The sequence below is a fragment of the Thalia democratica genome, chromosome 1 (assembly GCF_965202585.1).
Source record: "Thalia democratica chromosome 1, ktThaDemo2.hap1.1, whole genome shotgun sequence".
NCBI lineage: Eukaryota > Metazoa > Chordata > Thaliacea > Salpida > Salpidae > Thalia > Thalia democratica.
The window spans coordinates 30,105,541-30,127,656 of record NC_139165.1 but is presented as its reverse complement, the minus strand read 5'-3'; the positions used below and the strand labels follow the sequence as shown (position 1 = coordinate 30,127,656).

General features: G+C 26.4%; 1 protein-coding gene across 1 annotated transcript; it reads right to left on the bottom strand.

The window, feature by feature from the left end:
* Window positions 1–12,724: 12,724 nt before the first annotated feature.
* On the bottom strand, window positions 12,725–21,422 carry LOC145835111 (protein phosphatase EYA2-like). The gene is made up of 9 exons (XM_082942657.1): window positions 21,357–21,422; window positions 20,620–20,690; window positions 19,297–19,453; window positions 18,548–18,732; window positions 16,683–16,859; window positions 14,814–14,968; window positions 14,298–14,465; window positions 13,727–13,949; window positions 12,725–13,177 (listed from the first exon to the last, which is right to left on the bottom strand). The coding sequence occupies exons 1-9, from the start codon at window positions 21,406–21,408 to the stop codon at window positions 13,097–13,099; spliced, it is 1,269 nt and encodes a 422-aa protein (XP_082798783.1). The 5' UTR covers window positions 21,409–21,422; the 3' UTR covers window positions 12,725–13,096.
* Window positions 21,423–22,116: the final 694 nt, after the last annotated feature.

Here is a 22,116-nt window from a genome sequence, read left to right as displayed (position 1 = left end):
GACGAATTCTATTCTGTTTTCAACGTTTTCAAAGAGTTCAGAGAACCTGCAGGAAAGTATAAAACGTTCAACGTATGATACTAAGAACGGCCTCTTCTTAGCTTTACGAACCGAATAGTTTTTTATAAATTCAAAAAGTTGGTCAGAGTTTTCGAATTTGTTCAAATTATCAGAGTTTGCTGAGAGGGAGTAGATTTCAGGCATTTCCATTTTTTTTTTAGCAGATTGAGTATTGAATTATGAATTTGTGGGAGGCTATTCTTTTCGTCTACTTTCAGACTGCTGTTTTCAAGCAAATAATACAAATAAGAGCTGTTCATTGCTCTGGATGATGTTGTAAATACAGATCGTACACTTATTGTGCTTGCAATCTTGAGTCTGTTTAATTCATCCAATACTTCAACACCTTAAATCAACTTGACTGTAGTTTTTTCAGTATTTTTGAGCTTATTTTAGAGTATTTTTGTTTTATTTTCTTGTTGAAAAACTAACTTTTCATATTCTTCAATTCTTTTTTCAATGTTTTTGTGGTAATTTCTGTTTTGGGCTAAGTTATACGCTACCCCTAAAATCGGTAGGTAAGACATAATTACTTGTCTAAAATTTAACATCCTGCTAAAATGTTTGCTATGGTGTTGTTGTTTTGTTATTAATAAAAATGTCCTTGTGTGTTTTTTAAATAAAATACTATATAAAATATTTTACGCTTTTTGAATGTTTATGTTTTATGTTAATTATATTATAGGTAATATTTTATTAATGTATTTAAATTTGTTAAGTATAGTTTATATTTTTAGTTTTTAGAGCTCATGAGAAAAAACAATTCTTTTTAAAAATAATTTATTAACTTGTTTTTATAAATCTTAAAACTGTTGTTTATTTCAAAACTTTTTAGACTTATACAGAAAGTTTATTTTAACATTTAAACAACATCAATAATTTTGCTAGTCTGAAACTAATATAAAAACAAAAGTTTACAAGTGCAGTTATTTTATTAAACGTTTTAAAAAGCTTTCAAATTTAAAAGAGTTCATAGTTATAAATTTAAAACAATTAAAGGTTTGTTATAAATGTAAACTTTATTACTAACTTAGATCTATTTAAATAAGCAGCAAATAATTAAACTATTAATGAACTTTTTTAGTGTTCAGCATAGTTGCGAAGATTTAATGGTTTAAAATTCTTGAACGATCCATTCTTGACAGACTAAGTTCAAAAAAGTGTTGGTGTTTTAATTGTTTGGTTAAAGGTAGTATTATTTATAACGGCTTCATAAAAAAGAATCAGGGAAATATGCTAAACAAGCGTGATATATTGGAATTAATGATTTTAAAAACAGCTATAGAATCTTTTTACAGACGAAAAGTTGTTGACTGCTAAAAATGTTATTGAGAAAACTTAACAAAATATTTGGCAATTTTTTCTTATATAGTAAAAGTCGACTACTGGTTTATTCAGATTTTAAATAAAAATTAATATTACAGAACAAACTGATTCATATGATATTTTCTTAAATGAACTTAATATAATTGTTTAAAATTAGCAAAGAATAAATGTTTTAAGCTATCAATATTTTTTTTAATAAAAAAAAAACACTAATTTATTTTTTTTTTCTGGTTATTTTATTGAAAATAAAAACTACCAATACTATATACCATAAGGATATTTATAGTAGTTTTTTTTAACAAATAGTTATAGCAGCTCTAAACAATAGCTTTTAGATTTTTAAATGTTTATTTTTATGGTTATTATGTAAGAATAAATTGGTTTTCTTATAATAATCGCTTAAAACTATTTGGTGGTCAATAAAGTTAGCAGACTTAACAGTGCAGTTTTACTTTTATTAACTGACTTTTTAACTTTTACTTACTTTATAGTACAAGTATATGCCCGCAAGACGAATTCGATTAGCCAAATGAAGATTTCTGTTTCGCACGGTTTTTATTATTAACAAACATATATGTGCAAAGGAGCTAAAGCTTTTTGTATCATATGTTTACAAATAATATCTTAATTTTATTACTAAAAACGGTAACTAGTCGGCTTAAAATTAAGGTCAAGCGGCCTTTTACTTTTTTGGTTTTAAGAAAATACTCAATTATTAACCATAGGTGGGAAGAACTGGATTAATTGTTAATATTTGCTTCTACTACATTAGAAGTAATATAAGTTTAATTTCAACTATTTTTTGTCCTTTTTACCTTTTTTTCATTATAAAGTTAATCAACGTTTTTTGTAAATAATAGGCTGCAAATTGTTTACAGTGATAGCAAAAGAAAATTCAGAAATAAAAAAATATATTTAAGAATTTTTTTCGGTTTCCTTATTTTATGTGCTCTAGCTAGAAATAAAAATTGAGTGAGGTCTCTTTTGTGTGTTAGTTTAAACAATGAACTTCAGTATACTTAAAATTAACCTAAAACACATATATTCAAATATTTTAAGTTTAAAAAAAACTTATAATATTTTTTAATATATATATATATATATATACATGTTTATTTATATATGTAATTTACACTCTTTTTAACTTTGACGAAACATTGATAAGTATTGCGGGTGAGTTTTGAATACAAAGCTGACAAAAATAGAAGTTTTAAAACTTACAAAGCTTCTGAGTTATTTGAGACAGAAAAAAAAAGAACCAAGTTCTATACATTAATTTATAATAACAAGTTTATTTTCATAGTCAACAAAAATGTCCACCGCCGCTTTCCAACTCATTGTGCGGTAGTGATTAGAAATCGATTGATAACTTTTTTTTTAAATATAGCTTCTAGTTTATATACACCTGATTTAATCTTACTATTTTCTTACAGTATTTATTTCTTACATAGCTACTTTGAAGAGCATATGTTAGTTTAATAAAGATAGAGTACTTTGAAATTTGTTTTTTATGGAGTGTTAACCGTACACTAGCGTGAGTCAACTGGCATCTTATGTAGTTTAAAAAATAAACTATAAGTAAAATATAGTTGATTCTTCAAATTAACGTTGTGTAATTAGAAATCACAATGTTTCATATAAACATGGTGTTATTGTTATTATAAATTTTTTTAATTTCAATTGATGTGTTTTTTGATTTTAGTTTTATGCTTGTTGATACAAATTTTAGTGACAAACTTCAAGTATTCCTGTGGGGATTTATAATCTTTTAATTAAATAAATTTTAAATAAATTTAACTACTCGTCAAATAAGCTAGTTGGTATATTTTGAATTTAATTTTATTTTTACATAAAAAGAGTTTAAAATATGCTATCAATTATATACTTTTAAAATTACATTGATGTACCTAACCTAAAGTTCATACGAATATTCAAAGAACTCAAGTAATTAGAATGTTTTTTAATGATTACATTTTTAATTTAACTAGTTATGTTAAATTTGATAAACAAATGCTTGTGTATACTTTTCAAACTTCTGAAAAATATGCTGTAAGTTTATTTGTATTTTTGTAATCGATCTTTTTGTTTCTTCCATTTAATTTAGGTACTGATTTTTGTGATTACTTAAAGAGATATCGTTTTATTTTCGTGTATAAGTAAGAAAAATACATTTTTAAAACAAGTTTTTGGCTAAAAAATGCATGCTACAACAGAAGTAAGTACTAAAAAGCATCGTGCTCAAGCAAAAGATGTCTATACTCCTTTTCTTATTTAATATTTCTTTTGATATCTAAGATGTGAAGAGTTGTTTTAATACTAGTATGTAGAATTGCCAAATTTAACTTATTAGTATTTTTTTTATAATTTATACTTTTTTTTTTCAAAAAAAAAAACATTATTTTAATATTGTAAAATATAAACAAAAACGTTTTGATAAAACTATTTACTTAAACCAAAAATAACGTATAAAAAAAACTGATTATGTAAAAAAACTACTTTACTTGTAAAAATTTCAATTGATGTTAAGTTCTACAAATGATGAAAAAAAAACTCAAGCATAAACATTTTTTTTTATTATTTCAGAAAAACAAATTTCTAGAATTCCAAAAGAATACATTTTTGATATATAGCAAAAAAAAATTTTTTAACAACTTAGGGCAAATTAGAAGAAAACCATACATCTTTTAGTGTTGACAAAAATCTTGCTACTTTCAACCTTAATGTATAATCAATTTTAACATCGCTTTTTTCTAAACTTTTCTGTCCAGACCTGCTTGTTTTTATTTCTTCTTTCAAGGAGCCTACACTGTTGCCAGTTTTAACTTTTTCGTTCTATAAAAATAAAAGTTTTGAATTAAAAGTACAAGTTAATATAAAGTTTTTATAATTATTTTATTAACTAATAATTTTTATTTTTATTTTGCAATGTTTCTTTTAATTGAATTTCTAAAAGGAGGACAATCTCTTTTTTTCCAATGGTTAGAGGTATAGTTCACGTTTTTGTTATTAAAGTATTTCTTTTTAAAATTATTTTCTAGGCATTGGTCCGTAATCGTTTATTACTTTAAATTAATTTTGTGTTGTACTTTTAATTACCTGTTATCATATATGATTGCTCTTGCAATTTTTTTGATTTTGTTGATGTACAAGTTTTGACTGATAATTTTATTTAAAAAATATGATATTTTACTTAAATTTAGCTCAACTTTTTCAAGTCTGTAAAAGTATTTGTAACTCCATCGTGATTTATACACCCAAAAATTTGAAGAAAGAATGCGTGTGTTTTTGCTTCTATTTAGACCCAAAAAAGCAGGGCGATACCACTAGACTAGGGGTTGGCATCGTTTTTAGTCCTTGGCGGATAGGAGTAATTTAACTTTATTTAGTTCATGAAAATTACTAAACTATCAATTTTTTTCGACAAAATACTAATACTGTATATTTTTTTTTGTACTGTAAGTAGTTTAAGTTTCAAGTCTCCCGTAAATTATAACAAAAATATTTTTTCTCTGCTCTTCACTTTAAATCCCACAAAATCTAGTGAAAGTATCAAAACTTGTTTTAGCGGCCCAGATTTGCACGTTCTCGGGCCACAGATATACTTTTCCAGAGTCGGATCTTTAATTAAAAAAAAATTGCAAACAAACATTGCCCACCTCTACGCCATTATCTTTGTACAACCCTACCTTTACATTAAAATATTTTTAACCTGTGTAATAAAAAATACAACTCAGCGCCCAAGAACTACTCCTATGTAAGGCTGTGATTGTTTCATGCCTTTCTGAGAATGCTTGCGGAATTTTAAGTTAAACTCTTTTATATTGTTACTATTTTTTGATAATAAAATGAGAGAAATTATAAACAAAAAACGAGTTAAAAAATCTATATATCTCCTAAGATTTCACAGACATTGTACTTAAGAAAAATGTATTAGAAAAGTTTGTAAAACGTAAAATGTACTTATTTTTTCAATTATAAACTGTTGTATTATGTCTGTTTTATTTATTAATTGTCCTTTAGATTAGACTATGGCTGTTGTAATTTTAAATATTTTTTTTTGCAATTTCTGCAAATTTAATTTTTAATTATTTTAAGTACAAATTTTTATAAACAAATAGTTAAAGTCAACTTTCCTTTGCACTCTATTTTTGTAAAAGTTTCGCTTTGCACATTTTAAGATTTAATTTTGGTTGTTAGACCTTTAAAGTTGAGATTTCACCCTATCTTTAGTTAAAAATTGTGAGAGCTGCTAGTTTTTTTTTTGCGCAAAAAAAAAAAAAAAAACTGAATCTCGATAAAAAGAAACTGCTCTTCTAGTTTTCACCAGTTTATCAAATTAGAAGGCATAAAATACACGCAGATTTATAAAAGGTTTAAAGCTAATTAACACGTTATGTTTATCAATAAAATGTTTGTAAGCCATAGTTTTCTTTACTTTATTATTAAAAATTTTAAGAAATTATTTTTTTTGATAGTAACTAAAATATATTGTTTGTAGTTAAGTGTGCTTAGCTTAGCTTTACAGTATAAACCACTTTTCTCAACTACATAGACAAAATCCTACTTTTTTTTAGAAATTAAACTAAACTGAAGTTTGTATTTGATGAAGCTTGGTTCTGAATCAACAGTTTATTCTGGAAAACTAGATATTGCTATTTATGTTTAGAAATATTTTTCATTTTACTTTATTTTAATAGTTTTGGTTGTTAATGAATTCTGACTTAAATACATATCAAACTATTAAAGTAGTACTACTCTTAACTGTTTACTTCTTAAAGTTAAAAAATCGGGAACGGGTCAAAAGTGCAAGAAGACAGTTTTGCATCAAGGGCCAATTATGCTTGAATCATAATTTTGCACGTAGAGCAATTTTTGAACAAGGGTAAAAACAAAACAGATAAATATATATATATAATTAAAATTAGAATTAAGTTATTTAACCTAATAAATCAATCTTTCACACTGAGCCGACCTTAAGGGCTTTATTAATAAAAAGGTTTATTTCAAGATGTAAAACTAGAAGGACTCAAGTTTCGTGTTTATGCACTCATCAGCTTTATACAAATTCAAAATAAAGCACAAAAAAAAAAACACACAAATGAAAGTTAAAAAATTTAACATAAATAGATTATGACGTAAATTTGAAACTTAGTCTCAAAGAAGCAACATCCGTTGTATATGCACTGAAAGACAAGATATGCCTAAATAAAAGAAGCGAGTTTGTATTGTCTTGTAGACAGATAAAAAATCACTTTTAAAATTTAACGAGTTTTAATTTCATCTTAAAATAATTTAAATTTTTATTTAACTTTTTATATTAATTTTATGTTCTATTTTTCAATTATCTGTCCTAATAGATAGTTACTCAGTAAAGTTTTATGAATTTTTGCCAGTTTATTGTCGATTGGTACATTAGTTTTTGCACAAGCCGTTTTGCATGATTTTTGATAGTTTCAAAACTACGTCATAATCTATTTATGCTAAATTTTTAAACTTTCAATTATGTGTTTTTTTTGTGCTTTATTTTAAACTTGTTTTGAAGCTGATTAGTGCATAAGCACGAAACTTGAGTTCCTCAAGTTTTTCATCTTGAAATAAACCTTTTTTTTATATGTATGTTTATATAAATACAAAAAAAAACTAAAAGTTAAATTGATAGTAAAAACAAAAAAAAATATAAAAGTTATTGACCATTGGTAATGATTAGGGGTAACAGTGATATTAAAAATTTAAAAAACTTATAAAAGATAATTGAAAAAAATTGAAACATGAATAAATATAAATACATTCATTAAAAAAATAGCTACCTACCGACCGAGGGTAAGGGTTATGGGGTAACAGTGATAGTAAAAAAAAAACTAAAAGGAAAATAAAGTTAACAAAAAAATATAAATAGATAAAAAATTCAACCCCTGAAAAAAATTCTCTCTGCAAAATTCTCTGCTCTTGAAAAAAACCCCCTCATGCAAAAGTGTTTTAGTGCAAAAGTATTTTCATGCAATTTAGTTACCTGGTGCAAAATTTAATTTTATACCTACCTTAAAAAATACCTCTACTTACTACATGGGTCTTAAAACTGCGGACCGCAATTTATTTTTATTGGATGCGACCGTTAACATGTAAATCTGGCTCTATAAACCATAAGTTCTTAAAACTTACATAAGATTTTTTGGGGTTAAGTATTAATGAGTAAAAAAGAATCTCTTTGTCACTAAAACTACAACTGCAGAAAGTGAAGATTGTTAGTTCCAAATTGGCTTTCGACCATTTAATGAAAAATTTTGCAAAGTGGGCCAAGTGGCTTTTTTTTGGGCAATAAGCAACATAAGGGACAAATGGGAGGGGCATGAGCAGTAAAGGAGCCATGGGGGGCCAGGAGGTCATAACTTTAAACTTACACTTGATATTTTGGAGTTGCTGATAAGAGCAAAAAAAGGTCTTAGGAGTTTTTAATGGTAGTTTTTAAAGTAATCTTGTTTGAGGGGCCATAGCTTTTTTAATTTCTTTAATGGGATCTTTTTGAAAAAAGTTTGAGAAACCCTGATTTAATGTCTGTTATTTACTGGCATAACGGATAATTTAGAAAACAGTTTGAATGCAATATAACGTTTGTATGTAACATTAAAACTTTTATTCTTAACAATAAAGCATCTAAAGATAATAAAAAAGACAGCTATGAAGTTTTATTTGTACATATTTTGTATACTTTTTTAATTTTTTATATCACTGTTAAAGTATATAAACTTTGTACACCACAGTAATCTAGCAATTAAAACAAAAAATATATATAACCTGAAACTTCATCTTCTGTTGCAACATTTCTTTTTGAGAGATGTTTAAGTTTCGGGAAGATGACAAAACTGATCTCACAGACCGGATAACTTTAGTTCTGTTTTTTCCAATTAAACCACTAAACATGATTTTAATGATTAAATTTCTAAAACCTGTACAAAACATTTACAAATTAGAGATGTTTCAATAAATTCAATAAAAAGTTCTGCAGTGGTTTCTGAACGGCTAAATGGCAACTCAATTTTTTTTTAAATGTTTGAATGGTAATATCTCAAAAACGTTATTTATTTTAAGAGATAAAAAATCAGTGTAGATTAATTAGCTAAGATAAAACAGTACAAAAAAGTATTCAAAAATTTTGTCGATTATAAAATAATTTTGAAAACTACAAAAAAGTACTATGTTTTAAAACTTGTTTTATCCATTACTCAAAAGTTTTTTGAAACTAGGCAAAAAAAAAAAGAAAAGAGTCTGAAGGTATTAATTAAATCTAGATACACATTTTGTTTATTTTGTATGTATATTACTTTTAAAGTTTAAATTTAGAATTGTCGTAATTTAAAGAATTTTGCACCCTTTCAGAAAACTAATAAAACTGAAACTTGCTTATGTGTTTAATTATGGACGCTTTATATTTCAAAGTATAAACTTTTTATTAGCTTCCTAAATAAAGTATAACTCTTAGTAAAACAAAATAAAATGTTTAACCAAAAGTTCAACAGTTTTAACATCAACTTATAAAGTCTAAATAAAAAATAATAATACATCTCTTTCCAAAGTTTTCAATTAGAGGAAGCCACAGTTTTTGTTTTTGTTTGGCCTTATGTCTTTTTTTTTTGTAAAACTTGAAGCTTTTTTATAGATTTTTTGGAAAGTGTAATGATAGCTTAATTAAAATACATGTGTTTTAAAAGCTAAATAGAATTGATAAAGTTTTATTTTATTTTATGCTTGATTAGACATTATAGTCCAATTTTTTATATATAGTGGCACAGATATAGAAAGCCTATTACACTATCCTGTTGCATCGAAAAAAAATTGTTTTACGTGCAATAGAGTTTTATCTAACCTTACAGAAACAACTTTTCAACAAAAATAGTTTTAGCAGAAAATTTCATATCTTTACAAAATAACTTATTTGTGTATCAAGTTCATGTAAAATAAACTGATATTTCCTACAACAAAAACTAACAACAAAATAGTTTTAATAAAAACTATTCCAGTTGTTTTTAAAAATTAATTAAATTAAACTTATTATAAATTGAAAATTTATTCATATTTTTGTCAAGTTATTCAGCTGATGCAATTCGAGCATAAAGTTAATTTTATAGGCAAATTTATAATTTTTGCAAAAAACATAAAACTTTAATGTCAATTATTTTCCTTATCTTAAAAGCTAGCTAAAAATTTTTTTTTTATCTTAGAGAACGCACCTTTGTCTTTAATTTAAGAAAAAAAAATTTGGTTTTGGGTTTGAATTATTTCATGGGGTCCCTCCAAAAATAAAGGTTTTTTTTTTTTGTTTTTTCTATTAAAATTGCTTTATAACCAAAAAAAATTTTTTTTTTGTTATTTTTTTTGATTTCCCTTAGTTTGCATGTTATTTAAACTCTTAAATAGTTATTTTATAAATAATGTTAATATCTTTTACGATTTGGCCTCAAAACAAAATGATGTATATTACACTATCATTTGCCTTGGCCATTTCCTAGATAAAAAATTGATAAAAGGAAAAAAACAATTAATAAGAATGTAAATTACAACAAATTTAATTAAACTATAATAATTTTATTACATTTGTTGTAATTCACATTCTTATTAATTGGTTTTTTCCTTTTATCAATTTTTTATCTAGGAAATGGCCAAGGCGAATGATAGTGTAATATACATCATTTTGTTTTGGGGCCAAATCGTAAAAGATATTAACATTATTTATAAAATAACTATTTAAGAGTTTAAATAACACGCAAACTAAGGGAAATCAAAAAAAAATATTTAAAAAAAATTTTTTTTGGTTATAAAGCAATTTTACTAGAAAAAACAAAAAAAACCCTTTATTTTTGGAGGGACCCCATGAAATAATTCAAACCCCAAACCAATTTTTTTTTTCTTAAATTAAAGACAAAGGTGCGTTCTCAAGGATAAAAAAAATTTTTTTAGATAGCTTTTAAGATAAGGAAAATAATTGACATTAAAGTTTTATGTTTTTTGAAAAATTTATAAATTTGTCTGTAAAATTAACTTTATGCTCGTTGATGCAATGTTTACATATTTTTTGAAATGATTTACTTGTGGTTTTGAATGCTTCAGTACACAATTAAAAGTTCACTATTCGTCTTTTTCAATAAACTATGATTATCAGTAATAAAACAGTATAAAATGGAATCGGGTCGATATTGCACAAAGACAAAATTGAACGAAGACAAACTTGCACGTTTTACAGATTTGCAGGGAGGTATATTTTTGCATGAGAGTAAGAAAATTTATTTTTTTTTAATAAAAAAAAAATAAAAAAATATAAATTTATAAAAAAAACGAGGAGAAAAAAATTACCGACCGAAAGTAAGGGTTAGAGGAAAAATTAAAAGTAAAAAAATAAAATTAAACAAAATAAATTGTTTAAAAACAAACAAAAAAAGATATTGATCTATGGTAAGAGTTATTGGTAACAGTGATAGTAAAAATAAATTAAAAAAAATAACAATTATTAAATTGAAAAGTATATAATATTATAAAGAAAAATTAGGCACTACCGATCAAGTGTAAAGGTTAATGGTATCAGTGATAGAAAAATTGAATAAAAAATCAACCCTTGCACAATTGACCTTCCGTGCAAAAGTGTCTTCGTGCAATTCTGTCCATTCATGCAACTTTGTACACTCGTGCAATTTGACACCTACCTGTATAAGATGTATAACCGAACTTCATTCTATATAATATCATTCCTTCGTAGTTATTAATTAAGCTGTTTTTAAAAACTAGTAAGCTGCAAATAATAAGCTCAAGAAAGTTAATTTGGTTTTTTGGGGACGTGTCAAATACGCATGAAGTGTCATTTTTGCACAAAAATATTGCAGAAAGACACTTTTGTACGGCATCAATTTAGCTCGTTGGGTCAGTGTTACTCAAAGACATTTTTGCACGAAGGGTCACTTTTGCACATGTCGAACTTGTTTTTTGTTTTATTTTTATTTTATTAGTTTAACTTTATTAAGGTTTTATTATCACTGCTACCCCTCTTAGCCCTTACTCTCAGCTCATAATTACTTTTTTTTGGGTTTTATTTTTTTTACGTTTTCTCGTCTTAGTTTTTTTATTACTAATTTGTATTTAATCTTTACTACCACTGTTACCCCTAATCCTTACCCTAATTGTATTTTAGTCATAATTGATTTTCAAAACTGTTTAGAAAATCAGTCATTAAAGTTTGCAATTTATTATCCAATACTCTTTGTATATTTAATTAAATATTTATATCTCCAAAAAATATATGTTTAATTTATGTTATCTGAAATATATTTAAATGCAATATGTGTAAAAACATATGCAATTAATTTTTTTTATATATTAATTAAATTTCATATTCGATTAGAGTTTTTTTTAATTATATTATAATAAAAAATGTTTTGTCTTAATTCTTCTATTTATTATTTAAATAAATTTTACGTTTCCGATATATTAAAGTACCACGAAAACACTCTGCTACTATTTACACTTGTTTAAGTTTAACCTAATAAACCTTCAAAGATCAAGGTAGTCTGCGGACAAGCACGGGATGTATATTTAAAAAACCATAGATTTACTGATTATTGTACTCAATAAAGTTAGTAAACTATTTTAACTTAAGTTTTTAATTTATGTTTTTTATTTACAAGTCATCTACTGGCAGCTATGTTTTATGTTACTAAATACAATTTTATGTTCAAAGTTTTACTTTAAAACTCATTAAGTTTAAAACCATAAGTAAAACACTTTTAAATACTATAGCGAGAACTTTTCTAAAGATTAAAGTTTCAAACTACAAATAAGAGTTTTTATAACTTGTGAAAAATAACACATTATATCAAGAATATTTCTTTAAAAAAAACTTTAAACAGTATGTAAATGCTATATCTAGTATACAGTATTTCTAGCCAATTTCTAGTAAACTTGAACAAAATTTTACTCTATTTTATCTGAAAAGTCTTTTTTTTTCAATTTATCTTAATATATCTATGTAAATTTCTATGAAAAAAAAAACTCTTAGGAATTAAAAAAATATGTTAGAAATTTATAGTTTTTTACTTTATCAGCTCAATTGACGTAAAATTTGAAGAAATAAAGGCAGTTTTTAAATCTAGAAAAAAAAGTCAAGGGAAAAGATCAAGTACATTTATTAATTTTACTTGAAAAAGGCAAATAATAATAATACTTTAAATCAACGAATTTTTCGAATATAAAAACGCATTGTTTATATGCGGAGGTATAAATCATAAAATAAAGAGCAGCATTCAACTGGAATGTTTTATATTTATTACGAAAAATGAAGAAGAAAGACCATGTACTAGAAGCAAATAATAGATCGTGAATCAAATAGTCTAATAAATGTCGTTTTCCACACAATTTTTGAAAAGCTTCAAGTGATCGATCTTTAATTTTTATTCCTAATTTTGGCTTTAATTTAAATACCGTAACAACTCACAAATAAAAACAATAAAGCTAAAGTGAAAACCATAAAACAGTTTCAGATATTAAAGTATAAAAACCATAAGTCATAAAAAGAATCTTCCGTCAACGAATTTTTCAACAATTAAGACGTATAATTTTCAAGCTATGTTTTGGAAATACAGTCTTATATAACTAAGTTTATCAAAAGTTTGAGAAAATTTTTAAGTAATATTTGAAGATAGAAGGTGTTTTTCAAAAGAAGAAAATTATTTTACAAGCAATCGGATTCCAAGCACTGTTTGGCCAAACTCAAGTGTGACATCTTATTAACTTCGAACATACTCATGTTGCTCTATAAAAAATTAAAAGTGATTATTTTATGTATGGACATATTTAACTTAAGAAAATGTAGTATTATGTAAGTTAAAGAAGTAATTTGATTGTTATTTATGAAAGACTATCTTATAATAACATAAATATTTTATTAATTTAGAAGATAAATTGATGAAAAAAATTTAGATTTTTAAGTTGTGTTAGTATGTAAGTATGTATTACTTTTAGCTTTTACTAATTGAACAAGACATATGTTATAGTAAAATTTGGTAATAAAATTTATAAAACAAGTAGTTTATTGACTTAGTTATTAAATATAAACAGCTCTAATTATGCAGTTTCTAAAAATATACTTTTGCATTCTAAAGTAAGCATTAATTTTAAAACCTTATAAAACTTTTTGAGTTTATATACCTGCAAAGTTATTTTGAGGTTTTAGCTAAAAACAAGTATTTTTATGCAAAACACGTGTTTTTATGCACACTTACTTCCATTATATATACTTATAAGATATACTTGTAACAACAGTTCAACTTTAACATTAAGTTTTTAAACTAAATTAACTAACCGCACGGGCATGCTGCCGAGTATCACCGCTTCCAATCACGACGTACGAAGTATTTTTGTTTCCGTACTTTCCCTTAATGCGGTCGTACAGTGAGCTCTTTCCCACCTTGTGAGAGCTGTACACATCTGCAATATCCACGTACCGGTCGAGACCGAACACCACAAGCTTGGACACCGCCTCCACCAATTTGCTGTTTGTACATATCACAATTTTGGCTCCTGGTCTGTTTAGAAAAAATACATTTTTTTTTGCAGTAGCTTAGATATTTAGTTTTTTGTTGTGCTGTAAAATTATTTTTTTGCAGTTTTAGAATGTAGTTTTTTCTTAATAAGTTTTCATTTTGTTTATAGTATTTTAATAGAAGGTTTCTTTTTTTGTACTTTTCAAGCGTAAAAGCTAACATTTTCTCTATTACAAGCGTAGAACCTTTAATTTGGGTCCATCATTTAGTTTTCAAAGTCACTAAGAAAACTGTTTTATAGTTTTAAGCAAAACAAAACCTTTAAAATATTTCACAAGCATTTGACATAAATCACTTATATGATTTGTAAAATACTATTTTTAAACTCACTTTGAAACGAGTATGTCCAACAAGTTGGCGGACATCTTCAACCACGTCTTGCTCGGACCGGTCATCTTCTGGTTGTTCTTCTCCAGGGTCCTCTTGGCCGTCAACACCCCGTCTCGCTCTCCCTGGCGGCCCTTGAAGTTGTTGTAAGTGTCCCGGATGTGACGGTATCTGTGTTGGTAGTTTTAAAATGAATGCCTGCGCTAAACTCATAAAGCTTGAAAAATACGCGTGGAATATCTGCTGAAAAAGTTAATGAAACTAAATTTCAACTTGTTCTTATGTTTAAAACTAGTTAAAAGAAAAATGAAAATTAAATGTGTATAAAATTTTAAAATCACAATAGAATTTTCAATGCGAGCTAAAATATTTTTGTATCTGTTTTAAAACACTGATTAAGCAAACTATAATCATAAAGTTTTTGTCACTTTTTACTTTAAACTTTTACTTTAAATATAACCATAAAAAAAGGAAACAAAACTCTAGAAAGCTAAGACCAAACGATCGATTCTAACTAACCTGAAAGCCATTTTTCTCATCCAGTCGACGGACCCCCTCACGTGGTGGTACCCCATATCGTGGGGCACGAACCCGTCCTGGGAGAAATTGTACATGGACAGGTCCTGACCGTTGTCGTCGCTCGAAGCGTCTTCCACGTTCGACTGGTCGTAGTGCTGGTGAAAAAATTAAAATAAAAAAATTTCAGAACAATAATACTTTTTTTGAAAAGCAAGCTTCGACTGACTTAAAACAAAATGAAATTGCGCGTCCTCTACCTTCGACTGGTTATAGTGCTATTAAAAAAGATCAACATACAAATAAAAAAGAAAAAAAATGTGTCGCTCAATTTAAAAAGAAAAGCAGGCGTTGATAAATTACTAAGAACAGACTAAATTTTGCGCATCAATATGATGTGCTGGCCAGTGGTATGCCTTTTAATAATCTAAATTTGTTTGCAACTTATATCATTAGTATTATATATGATATTTGCCTTTAAAAAGTTTTTGAGTTAAATAGATCCGCAAAATTTTTCTTGTAAATTCTCCCCATCACTTTTAAATGGCTACTTGCTTTTACACTTGGAATGAATTTTTAAAGAGCTTAACTATTTCAAACTTACAAATTATAATATAGTTAAGAAATAAGAGACTTTTAGAAAGTTATTTATTTATTTATATTTTTGCATAGTAGTTGTATTACGTGTTACAAAATTAGTACAACTGTAAATAAAGCAATATTGTGTTTCCATAATATTACATTTTTACGGTTTTTGATAGGACATTTTTTAGCTAAATTAACTTTATTGTAATTAAAACGTTGCTAAATCTATACTTTATAAAACTTAAACCTTAGTTTTGGTTTTACTCTGTTAAAAAGTACATATTAAATACTCTATACATATCTTCACACAATTCTAAAGTTACTAAGTATTTAACAATAAGGTAATATTAGCCCAATTTTTTTTATTAAAATAGTGTGTAAAAAGTTATAAGTGCTTTTCTATATTTACAGTAAATTATGAATGTTTTATACCCTGGGAAAATTCTTTCATAACACTTTTAAATTGGAATTTGATATTATTTTTTTGTTTATTCATAACAAACATTTTCATGGTAGATGATTTCTACTGATTAGCCGAGCAAAGGGTGAAAACTAAGTGTTACTGTAAACATTTTACTGATGGCTTTTGGAATAGGTTAAACAAATTTTTTTTAACTTGTCTTTAGCGTTTTATCTTATACTATCCAATAAAAACATTATTATACTTCACAATATACTAAAATTAAGTCGATTTTTTTTTAATTATTTATAGCTTACTTTATTGAAGACGTTTTGGAAATATAGAAAAATATTTAATTTTGTTAACATCTCTTAAAAAGCATTGTATATCTCAAAGATTTAATACTGCCTACTAAGTTCTTGATGCAAAAAAGATTAAATGTGTATTTTATAAAGAACGGTAAATATAAAAAGTTTTTAAATATATAATATTTTGAAACGTGTAACTACTAAACAGATAAAAAAGTGAAATTAATTGATTAATAAAACTAGAATACGATGATAATATTACTTCATGCCTCTTAATTATTACATAAATTGTTATTTTTAATGATAAACTTTACATATGTAAGGAAAAAATCGAATTTTAAAGACTATTTTTCTACAAAACCATACCAGCACTTCAATTATATTAAAAACAAAACCGACTTCGCAGTTGTTTTAAAACAAAAAATTTGGTCCAGTTATATTACGTATACTTTACTACATAAAACACAATATTATCAACGTTGAACTTTACTTTTGTAGTTTAAAAAATGATTTTAGACAACAGTTTTATAAAAATTATTTAACTATTACTCCATTATATTCAAAAAAAAAAAAACAAACTTCGAGGTCGTCTTTGAAGAAGAATGTTTGTCCGATGTATGTGATCATGTCCATGGACCACAACTGCTGTGCCCGGGCTCGCATTTTTTCCGCTTCATTGAACGCGAGTATTCTGGCGTGTCCAAACACTTTGATGTCAGGTATGAGAACGTCGTTCAAATCGAATATGTACACTCGCTGTGAATATTGTTTTAATTGAAATGTTATGTTGCTTCAAGTTTCAAAAGATAAGCTAGAAGTGTTTTTACTTTAGTGTTTTAAATCGTTGTAAAACTATAAACTGAATAAAATAGTTATTATAACTGACAATCAGTGCAACAAACTAACAGCTTAAATTGAAATCTCATTGCAGTCGTTGTTTAAACTTGAACAAATGGCTTCATTTAATAAAATAACAAACCATCTATTTAGCAAGTCGTTTGTAATATTTTCAAAAAAAGCTTTTTTTTTCTTTTCTATTTCGACTGCGTAAACTAATCTACATTAAAAATAACAATATAAATTTTTGTTTGAAAATAATTAAGCAATTAAAAACTATGATTCACCAGCAAAATGTACAAAAGTTTGGAAAATAATTGACAAATTTCCAAAATTGCACACCAATTTATGCATATCGCCATAAAAAACTTGAATTGTAACTATTTCAAAGTAAACTTTTTCCCAAGCATTCTCAATTAAATTTTAACAAGTCATGCAAACGCTTTTAAACGCGTGTGAGAAATTTCCATACAAATAATTGTCTCGCTGAAATTGCAACCGAATAAAAATTTTTGTTTTGAACCTTCTGTGTCCTTTACACCTCTCATCGCTCAATTGCACTCACCTGAGAATGACGCGCAGGTTTTCATGGGGGCGAAGCGAAGCTTGAAACAATCAAGCCCATCACTCATCGCCACATTGCAGCAGTTATAAATCACTTACGCGGTTCGCTTCAAACAAAAACTTCACGTTTTCTCGCGATTTTCACTCTCCGCTTCCGAAACGTCGATTCTGTATGACGTCACAATGAGAAAAGTTTTTTGTGTGATATCGAGATTGTTATCTCGGTAATCGGCTGCACTTGTAAACTTGCGGCGGTCGAAACTGTGTCATTGAACTTTTCCGTTTTTGAAGGGAATGGTGCCAACTTATTGTGACGTCATAAGTGTTTGGGCAAGGAGTAATTAACTCGTTGCTCCAAGTTGTTTTCATGCTTAAATTAATAACAACAAATGCGTTTAAAACTTTTTTTTGCTTTATTATGTTAATCTAATTTTGTTTGAAACTTTAACAAGAAATACTAAAAAATATTTAAGCGAAGGTAAAACAAGCTTTATAAAAGGCTAATGAAAGTTTTTATTTTGAATTTGATATTTAATGTGTTTAATACACTTGAAAATTTTACTTTATTTTCTTTTATTAAACTAACGTTGCTTGTTACTAAATAAAATGAATTTACTATTATAAAAATCGAAAATAAACTTGAAAAATTTTCGAAAAAACTTATGTAAGCTTTTGTTTTAGTTTTGATACTAAATATGTTTAATGCATTGCAAAATAACAAAAAAAAAACTTTAAAATATCGTTTATAATATATTTTAAGATAATTAGAAGTCTAGGGTATATACTTATTAATCTTTTTTATCAAGTTTAAGGAGTTTAGACAAATGTTTTAAAGTAAATATCGAAATAATTTATATTTTAGCAAGTAAAATTTTAACATCTTTTGCTAAATCTTAGTTTCTTGCCCATCAGGCTAATTCGTCATTTATTCTCTAATTTTGTCTCAACATAATTTTATGTTTTGCAATACATGCATCGTAATTTCAATATGTAATACTCCAGTATACTCAAATTTTACAAAGAGAAAAGTTATTAAAACTAACAGTTTTGATGTTGGGGGAAACTTCGGCGCCGAACTCAGTTTTCAGACCTGATTTGATGGCCGCCAGCTCCTGACCACTTGGTGGCGCCTGAGACATCTCCGAGGCCTTCCGCTTCTTCCCTCCCGACTTCTTCTTGTCGAAGTAAGTGGACGGGTACTTCATCTGGAAGTTCACCACTTTCGGATCTGTCAGTTGTGATTGGATTATAAGGTGATTGAGAGGTTAATTAAAGTTGAACAGTTTTCAATGCTAAATCTTTTGATAAGATCATTTGAAAGTAGTGAGCTTGTCTATAAATTTAAAAATTCAAACTTACCGTTTTTAGCTGCAGTTTTGAAAAGATTTCAGTTTAAATTTGTTTCAAATCCAAGGTGAACATGAAAAAAAATAAATAAGTTACAAACTTGAGTCATAAAACCTCAAATAAAAAACTTAAATAATACCAACTTTTTTCTTACAACTTTACTATAATAATACAATATAAAAGCTTTTTTGTTTATTGAGGACTAGGGTAAAACTTGAAAAATTTTCAGTGCTTTTACTTAACTAAAATAAAACAATAATTTCTAAAAATAACAAAAAACATTTATAAAGACTATAAAATAAAACAATATTTTCTAAAAATAACATAAAACATTAATAAAGACTATATAATAAAATAATATTTTCTAGAAATAACAAAAAAACATTTGAAAAGACTATAAAACCAACGATCATCAACAATAGTTAAATAAACTTCAAATTCAAACCTTCGGAAAGCGGCAGGAGCGAATAGACTTTCTGGTTGATCGGTTTCAAGTCTGCTGATTGGTTGATCTGGAAGTTGTTGCTTATCTGGTGGTGGGGGGTCGGATAATAGGGGTTGTAGTAACTGGGGTGACGGTTGCCGTAGTAACTGGCATGGTCCTGTGTAAACAAGTAAAGCCATTGTAAACAAATGGTGTTGTTATAAAAATAAAAACTTGAGTGCTTTCTGTCAAAGCTTTCTTAAGCTGTTTGAAAAAGCAACAAATATTGTGTTTCGATGCGTTAGAGATAATTGCTTAAGAGAGGCAATTAAACGAAACGCGATTTTCGGCAGGTTGTGCAAATTAAGTGATTTTCCTTTCAATGTTATCAGCTTAAGTTCGGCTTTAGTTTTGCAACTTTACAAACTTTTCTTATATTTTTAATTTGTTAAAGTAATTTGAAGTTTAAAACTTTATCTACAGCTAAACATACAAACCTTAATAGCTACTTTAAATAAATTTAATAAAAAGTTACTAATACCACATCAATTAGTTATAAAAATATTATTTCAAAGAAATTTTATGCTGTAAAGTTGGTTATAACTACTCGCATAACTCACTTAAGTACTTACATGTTTATGGAACTTATGAATCTAAAACAACTAGTTTTGACTTTTAAATGAAACATTAGAAGTAATAAATTTAGAATAAGCTGCATTTTGAAAACTATTTTAAAATCCATTCAAAAATATTAGTAGAACTAAAATAATAAAAAAATAAATCTTTTAATTGTTTAAAATTAAAAATATATGTAACAAACAGTATTTTATATTTTAATAGTAAGTTTTAAACAAATAGTATTTTATATTTTAATAGTAAGTTTTAAACTTGGTTTAATAAGCTAAAACTTACTTTTTAACCTGCATTTATTATAATTTTAAGGTCAATTTTAAGACAGTGATTGTTGTTCATATTGTTATAAATATAAAGGAAAATTTTAAATTTCGGCTTAGTTAACCCTCTTATAAGAAAAAATTATAACTGTACTCTTTTGTTTTGATTACATTAAAACGTTAAACTTTAGCCCGAATTTTTAAAAACTAAATCTCATAAAGCATTCAACAAAAAGTTCAAGATTTAAAATGTTAGGAAAAGTAGATGAGTTTCTATAAGAAAATAACACGGCATAAAATAAACCCTTTCAAACATTTTAAATTAACATAAAAAATTAAAAAAATTATCATTGACATATACAATGTTTTATAACTAGTTTTTTCTACTTATCATAAAAAAATATGTTGCAGTGTAAATATATTTTTTATAATCACTAATAATAAAACTCACATTAATAGCATGGTGAGGTGCTCCTCTGTGTTGATGATGTTGAAATCCGTGCAATGGTAAGAAACTTCCTCCTGTGAAAACATATAGTTATTAGTATTTATTTATGATAGGTTTAATAAGATTTTACATAGATTTAAATCAAATGGCACGCCATATATACATATGCACTTATTTCAAAAACTCCTAAATATTGAAGAAGTTGATTGGTAAACACAAAAATATCATTATGCTTTACTTGTTTTAATAAATTGTTTTTTCAAAAACTTATTAACTTTTTTTTTTAGAGTCAAAAGAAAAACTTTAGTAGCAGAAACGGACAATTAACTAAAGTATGTGAAAATTGTAGCAAATATTCCCTTGTGGATGAAATAAGTTTGTTTGTAGCTATATAAAATTAATTGTTTTTGATATTTGAAATTTAAAACTACTATGTAAAAATTAAAACCTTATTAAAATTAAATTTCATCAAAAATTCAAAAGGTTTAAAACAAATGAAACTATACAACGGAATAAAATAATTTATTACAAGTCATATATTTTAAAGGCGCTTGCAGTTTTAAAACAAATTATTTTTTTAAGGAAACCTTTATGTCTTTTTTTCACACAATTAAACAAGTTTATTAATAAATAGTAAGCTTTGAGAGGTATCATACAATGATAATATAATCTGTAGTTAAAAGATCAGTTTAAACAAAATAAAATCTACAATAACACAAAAACTCTGCAAGACTAACTACCGAAAATAAACGCTTGTATTTCTTCCTTAGTAAAAGTTCGAAAAGGATTCATGCTACAAAGAAGCCTACAATCTACTGTAATTGAATTTTAACTGGTGTGTTTGGAAGTTGCCGCGGTGTAGCGATGAGACAATTAAAAGAAGGAGGATTGCATCCAACCGTGTAATCAAGTAGAGCGCGGAGATAAAAGACAATTAGCGAGCGTTTGTGGATCTGCTTATTTCTCCCCTCGTGAATAAAGTTAAATAAATTTTACTTTTTTTTTGTGGAAATTAAAAAAACTTGTATTTGACTTTGAAACTTATAAGATCAAATTGATAAAAAAGATTCGAATGATTTAAAAGTTTTTTCTTGTTTTGTTCAACCCTCACTTTTGTTTTTAAAAGTTAGAAAAAATTAAAAACTTAATTTTATTCCAAAGTATAATTGCTTGTATTGTAAACAATTAAACAAATCTTATGTTTACCAACAAACACAAAATAAAAAGTCATTTAGAATTCCTTTTTCAAAATTCTATCCTTAAACCTTACACTCGCAAATCCTTGAATAATTTGATAAAGACACCCCAACTCAAATCTTGATGAGAATTTTTTTAAATGTATCGCGTTACGCACTTAAAATATGAAATTACTAGTGATGTACCGGACCCACAATTTCGGGTCCGGCCGGACCCGGATCCGGACTTTTTTTTCAAATCAGAATCCGGCCGAAACCGGATCCGGACTTTTTTTTTAAATTAATATCCGGCCGGAACCGGATC